This window comes from Podarcis erhardii, assembly GCF_964252035.2.
Source record: "Podarcis erhardii genome assembly, chromosome: 10".
In the NCBI taxonomy this organism is placed as follows: Eukaryota; Metazoa; Chordata; class Lepidosauria; order Squamata; family Lacertidae; genus Podarcis; species Podarcis erhardii.
In genome coordinates this window covers 30,505,811-30,512,929 of record NC_138500.1, presented here as the reverse complement: position 1 = coordinate 30,512,929, position 7,119 = coordinate 30,505,811, and the positions used below count along the sequence as shown (strand labels likewise).

General features: G+C 47.5%; 1 protein-coding gene across 2 annotated transcripts in view; it reads left to right on the top strand.

Annotated features, from left to right (window-relative positions):
* Positions 1 to 7,119, top strand: part of SUN2 (Sad1 and UNC84 domain containing 2) — a 32,727-nt gene continuing 25,608 nt past the window's right edge. Inside the window, exons 1-2 of one of the 2 annotated variants that reach the window (XM_081877714.1) lie at positions 1 to 449; positions 4,214 to 4,380. In XM_081877714.1, the coding sequence (XP_081733840.1) occupies positions 4,250 to 4,380 (131 nt within the window). In that variant the 5' untranslated portion in view covers positions 1 to 449; positions 4,214 to 4,249. Of the gene's footprint in view, positions 450 to 804; positions 988 to 4,213; positions 4,381 to 7,119 lie in introns of those variants that run through there. The other variant, XM_081877715.1, reaches the window with a different exon arrangement.

Below are 7,119 nucleotides of genomic sequence, written 5' to 3'. Positions count from 1 at the left end.
CAGCTGAAGCCAGGAAAGGGAGCTGGCGAGGAGGCGGGCCCGACGCGTGCTTTTTGTTCAAACCTTCCAATGGGCGCAGGCCGTCGGGAGAGATTGACGGCGCGGGTCAGGTGCGGCTCTTGCCAATAAGCTCCCGCTGCTGGGATTTGACAGGCGCACGCACACAAAACCCGGGCCATATTGTCGCCGTGCGGCTTCTCTCGCGCTCGGAGCAGGCGGGACCGGCGGCGGCAGCAGCTCCCGAGGATTAACTTAATTAATTGCAGAAAGGATCCACCAAGCTGACCTCGCGCACATCCCCGCGAGGCAAAAGGGCTCTTGAGGGTTTTTATTTCCCATCCTTCTTGTTGTCGGCATCTCGGGCGCTTTGCGGGATAAGTTTGCGCGCTTCAGGAGGAATCCCGGCTTGGAGAGGCAGAGGACAAGAGGAGACCGGAGAAGGAAAAAAGGTGGCGCCCTTTTGTTTCGTCTTGTTTTTTCCTCTGCCCCTTGCGCTGCTGCCCCAAGTCCTCCCCACCCCATTCCCCAGAAGTCACCCCAGGCGAGCCCCCCTCGCGCTTAGCCGCCCGGCCTTGAATTTCTTTCCCTGGCCCGGAACAAAGCGCCACTACTTCTCCTTCTCTGCCGCCTCTTTTAATGTCCCCCGTTTAAACAACAATATGAAAAGACGCTCCGAATTGTCTCTCCGTTGATCTCTCGGCTTATCCCCCCCCCCGCGCGCGCGCGCCCCGTCCTTGCAAGGAGCAGCGACGACCCGCCTCGCGCATGCTGCTTTTGTTGTTGTCCTCGCGAGGCACGGGCAGCTGCGGCAGGCAGATCGGAGGGACTTTTCCTTGCCCGGGAGACGCGTTGAGGAGGGGAGCGGCCCCATCCCGGGAATGTTTGGCTTGGGTGTAACGCTCCTCGAGTTCGCTGGGACTTTGTCTTGGAAGACAGGGGCTGCTGCTGCTGCCGGAGGAGGGTGTTGCGGGGAGCAACGCGCAGCGGGTAGGGAAAGAGGGCGCAGGGTGGGACTTCCTGAGGACGCCCTCCCTCCCGCGCCCTCCCCCCCCGCGTGGCCGCCGGCTGCGGGTAACTCAGGACGCTGCCTTCGACTGGCCCGTTTTTATTTCCCCCCTCAGATCGGCTCCCGGGTCCCGTTCGCTCTTTCTTTTACTGTTTGTAATTGACTTTGAGTGGTCCCTTCAGAAACCGTTAGCCCTGCGACCGGTAACTTGCAACGGCAGCCCTTGCCAACCTGGTGCCCGCCCTCCATAAAGTTCAGGACTACAACTCCTATTGCCCCTGACTATTGGCCGTGCTGGCAGGGGCTGAAGGGAATAATAATAATAATAATAATAATAATTTTATTTATACCCCACCCATCAGTCTGAATTTTCCCAGCCACTCTGGGTGGCTCCCAACAGACTATTAATATTAATAATAATAAAGCGATAAAACATCAATCATTAAAAACTTCCCTAAACAGAGCTGCCTTTAGATGTCTTCTAAAAGTTGATTGTTGTTTATTTTCTTGACATCTGATGGGAGGGCGTCTGAGGGCACTCAATCCACAAGCGAGAGAGTTGTTGCTAGTGATGAATTTTAAAGGGGGTGGAGAGGGAGGTTCATACCCACTTGAAAGCCCGACTTCAGTGGTGGCTCATTATTAGTAAGGGGGGAAAACAGAACTTTTTTGAAGAGTGTTTTTATTCATTATGTTTGCTACTCCACCCCTTCCCCATGCAGAACTTGTGAGGGTAAAATGGCACCCTGAGTTCTGTTGTGGTAGGTTGGACTGGAAGAGTAAAGTGACTGGCCCAAGGCCATCCAGGTAACTTCATGACAGGATTTGAACACAATCCCCGCCGCTACCACTAGTCCTTGTCCAACCAGGATGGGGAAGCAGATGACAATGGACATTTATGGACTTCAATTCCTGTCAAGACAGCCAGTGTGTTGTAGTGGTTACAGTGTCAAACTAGGCTGAGAAGTAGATTAGGCTGAGAGGCAGTGATGGGCCCAAGGCCACCCAGTGAGCTTCATGGCCAAGTGGGGATTTGAACCCTGGCTGGTCTCCCAGGTCCTTGTCTGGCACTCTAACCGCTGTACTGTACTGACAGCCTTTGCCATTATACTTTGTTCAGTGGCTTCTGCACATGTTCCAAGGTTAGAGAGTCAGCCTTTACATTGGGAGCAAGTTTCAGGACTTGTTCTTTCTTCTTGCCCTTGCAAAAACCTGAACTGGGCCCTGAAAGGACTCCCTTTCCCCCAGATTTCTCAGTCATTCTCCTTATTGGGGAGAGTGGGGGTGAAACTTGGTAAGAAAGAAAGGAGCAAGGCAGTTTGGCACATGCATAGGAAGTAACTTGACAGAGGTCCCTTATAATCTGCTGCTTTCTCCCTTCCTGTTCTGAAAGGAGGCCAAAACTGATCCCTGGAGTTAGCATACATTCTTTCTATTGAATCCCCCCAGGGATAAGTGCTGTTTCCTAATAGCACTGAACAGATGCCTTTGTACTTTTCTTTTGCTCTTTGGGATTTGATGTAAATGCCTCTTTACTTTGCGCCCACATGGAGTGGGGAGGAGTCTCTTGTGGGCTGCTGTAAAATGATGGAAAGGGGTGTGTGGAGCATAATAAGCCCTGTTTACAGTATAGTTGTAGGCAAGTACAGGAACAGCTTGAGCATCCTGCTTCTGTGGAGGGAAGGGGTTTATTTTTTATTTTTTTTACAAGAATTCAGGGAAAGGAATCTTCTGCAGGCAAGCATGTGAACTGTCAGGATGCTGTTTTGCCAATGTAGCCTTGAAGAGAATCGGCTGCATCTCTCAGAATAGCTGTGGTGTAGGATTACAAACACAGGCTGGCATAACATGATCGAGATTTGACTGGTTTTGTTATTGAAGTTTCATAAGTGGTTGCCTATGAACAGCCTGGTGACTGCTTGCTTGTTGCTGTGATTGTAGAGAGCCAGGGAGGCAGACTTTATAACCGTATAAGGGGTGGATATTTGAGCAGAGTCAGGCTAGGTTTCTGCTGTTCGGACTGTTTTGCATCTTGGCAGGCAAATCTGCAGGGCGGCTGCCTGGTGGTGTATAAATACAGCCGCTGCCACAGGGTCACCTAAATGAGCCTGACTTAAGTCTGAGATGGCTCTCTCCTTGGCTGGTCTGGGACATGTGTTCTTTTCTTGGCCAAGAGCTCTGCAGCTCTCTGCCAAGTTTTGGCTCCTGGTGCTCTGAAAAGGAGCATGTGATTCATATGTCTGCTGGTTAGAAAGTTGAGCTCACGTGCTCAGGCCAGCCAGACGGAGGCTCTAGTGAAGGGGCCTGTAAGGTAGCAGGAACTTCTAAATCTCAGGTCGCAGTTCCTCCTGCTGGACAAGTAGCAATGCCCTTAATCCTCCTGTTTCAAGTAGAATTAGTAGATCTGTATCAGTTGCCCTTTTACAAGTGTTTTCAGATGAGCTGTTTGTGCAGCATTCATTCTGATCCGCTTGGATGGTGGTCAGATGACATTTTGTCAAAGCAAGTGTTAGCCCAGTGCATTTTTCCATTGCTTTCCTTATCACAAAAGGTCTGATTTGGGGGAGGAAATGGGTTTGTTGTGCGAAACCTCCCACACATACCAGCCTAAACTTGTTAGTATGTGATTGAATCCCAAATGTTTTTGTCTGGAATGTGGCCATGAACTCTGATATTGCCACTTGCTCAACTGAGTGGAAGCTAGAGAGGGTTCTCTGAGTGTGTAGAAACTAGCCTACTGTCCAAACATAAATTTTTCATTTAGTTATTCCACTTGCTTTTGCCTCTGGCCCCACCCACCACTGGCATATGGCCCTTGGAAGGTTGCCCAGAAGGAAAAGTGGCCCTTGGCCTGAAAAAGCTTTCCCACCCCTGATCTAGATGACCCCAAGGTCTTTCCAACCCCTGTGATCCATCGGAGTGGCTGTTATATATGTTTGCTACACCTCTAAAACTTACACTGTCATGCCAAAGACAAGACTCCTGCCCTGGACCCCAGACTAGCTCTGCATGAGCCTGATCCTGGGATCTGTATATTTTCAAGAGTGCTGGGAATTGTAGCTCTGTAAGGCTTAACTGCATTTCCCAAGTTTATTTGGGGGAAGCTGTGTTTATTTGGGGGAATTGCACAGTGCGGAATGTCACTGTGGCTGTCCCAGCTGCTGAGTTTGTGGACCTTATGCTCTCTTCTCTCTCTTGCTTCCCCAGGTATCTTGACAAAGGTCTGGTGGTTTTCCTTTGACCATGTCCCGACGAAGCCAGCGCCTTGGAACTGTTCGTTATTACCAAAATGAAGATGATGACAACAGCAGTAATAGTGGAGGGAGTTCATTGCTGGGTAGTCAGCACATCCTATTTAAAGACGGCTCCGATAGGTAAGTCAGAACAAAGCAAAAGGGAACCCACACCTTTCCCTCCCTCCTAAAATGTTGATGCACTACCAAGTTTCTCTGCAGCTCATTATAAAACATTAGCTTGTTATTGCTGCCTTTCACATCCAAGGGTTGCAAGTGATATGTAACTGGCATGAGCTGGTGATAGGAAGAGGCATTTTGTGTTGTGGGAGAAACTAAAAGCAGCTTGCATGGTGCAATCCAAATTCACAAATTAGATAGATAAATAGATAAATAGATATCGCATTTTGAAAAATCACATTTTCCTTTTAGACGTTTGATTGAGAATTTTCAGCACTGAAAGTTGTATTCGGACCTCAAACTGGATTTCAGATTTATAGATCTGAAGCATGGTTGAATTTAAAATCTGAGCACAGCTGTATTTTTAGGAAATTTATTGTTAACATCAAGCAGGGCCCAAACAGGTTTAACTGCAATATTAATGACAGCTATATTGCCCAGAGCTCTGAGTCTGCATCCTTCAAAGTGGTTCTTAGAAGACTCTCAACTTGATTCTCTTCCTACGCAGAATTCCAGTATAATTCTTGCCACATTCTCCCACATGTGACTTGTGATAACCCTCCCTGTTTCCACAGTTTTTTCCCAAGCAGCAATATAGCCACACCTTGTCTGATGCACAGCACATTACTTGATTAGAGGAGAAAGGAAGGGTTGCAGTACAGGAGAAGTAATTTTTCTAGTTCTTCAGCTTTGCTGGATGTGACATTTCCAAAGTTACAAATCGTATTTATTGCAGAAGTCTTAAGGCCCTTCAATGTGTTATTAAAAATTAAGTGTAGCACTAGAGTTCATCCTAGCCTTTTATAGAATGTACGGTGCAGCAGTCAGCTGGCACAAATAGGTGGTTATGCTGTGGGAAACTTACGTTGCTTTGAAAGAAAATAAAACTTGACAGGGCCCATTTTCAAAACCTGCTTTATACGTTTCACTTTTAGAAAGTAGCAGTAGCTTAGCACTACAATGCACAGCATGGGAAAATATTTATTTATTTATTTATTTATACATACATACATACATACATACCCTTCCTTTTTTCCTTGATGGGACTCAAGGTGGCTTAGTTAAAAGCAAGAGCCATAGAAAACAGCCGCAGAATGCACCATGGAAAAAAGAGAAACTTACCCTCTTTAAAATAAAAAAAGTTATTGCTTGTTACAGCTAGGGAGTTCAGTTGCTTGCCAGCCATTACTGATGTCACATGGGCTGGCCACTACAAGTGCCCACTGTGCTTGCATTTATTTATCTATTTTTGCTTTTACACCCCACCTTTCCTTCATGAAGGTCAAGGTGGTATACATTGCTCTCCTCCTCTCCATGTTATCCTTACAACAACCCTGTGAGGTAGGTTAGGCTGAGAGATGGTTTCCAAGGTCACCCAGAGAAGGTTCACGGCTGAGGGAGGATTTGAACCAGAGCCTAGTCCCACACTCTCACCACTGCACCACACCTGTCACCATGTGAAGTGGCCTCTATTTGCTGGCTGCAATGTTTTTACTGGTCCTCTGTACTTAGGAGGAGGAGGAAAGGTGGAAGAACTGACTGATAAGTGCAATGACACTCAAACCACTATCCTGCGCGCTCTCTCTCTCTTGAAGTTTGAGTCCAGAAACAGGTCAGGGCCACAGGTTCCCCATGACCAAAGAAGTTCAGTTTATAAAAAAGGCTGAGGGTAAGGGGAAGCTGTGCTCCTTGTTTTTCAGTCAAATGGCTTGTCAGGATTTTTCTCTTCCCCCTCACCCCTGGCCCAGTCAGTTGGCAACCCCATTTTCCATCTAGGAGTAGCTATTGCCTGGCTGCTGAAGCGGGGGGGCGGGTAATGCATTCATGCGCTGCTTCTGAGGTTCCCAGAGGCATCTAGTTGGCCATTGTGGGAAAGGGATCCTGGACTAGGTGGGGCTTTTGCCTAGTCCAGCAGGGCTCTTCCGTTCCTCCTTCCTTCCTGTTCCACCACGAGCAGCTGCTAGACGCTAAGCCATCCAGGAAAACCGCAGCTGCTGCAGAGGAAGCAGGCAGGAAGTAAGAGGTGGGAGAAAGAGCAAGCAGAGCAGTATATTTGTGTGCTGAGCACATCTTCTCTCGCTTTGCAGAAGATCTGTAGGCGGCTAAGAAATGTTGTCATCTGCCTCTGCTCCCCCCAACTTTTAAAAATCATTTTTTAAATAGGCCAGGCAGAAATAGCTGCTTGTGCTATTTAAAAATGCACTCAGCAGCAAAGTTATATATCTCTGTATTACCCTGGGCATTTCTCCTAATTCTGCATGAAAAAACCATGTTCTGGTTTCTTCCTGTAATGGAAACACGTTGTTGATCCCTCAGTGGCTATTTCCTGAGCCGTCACACCTAATCTACAGACAGAGAGGTGAGACAGGAAGTATCTATCATACCACAGCAAATATGAGCCACTGGTTTGGTGAAGTTATTATTGAAATTTTAAAGTGCGGGTGGGCAACCTGTGGCCTCAATATCAATTTTGTGGCTCCTGAAATTGCCTCATTCTTCTATATTGTCAGGGGTTATTCCTTTCCTCGTTTCCTTTTTTTTTTTTGGCCTGGCTTCTTAAAGTGTGTCTCCCCTCTTTCTATGTAATTTCAGAACAACTGGAAGGATATGAGAATGTGTTTATAGCACACTAAAGTCAGAAAGGAGTTGCTTTCGCTTGCTTTCCAGAACATTAGCTGTATTGATCTGTTGTATTAAGCC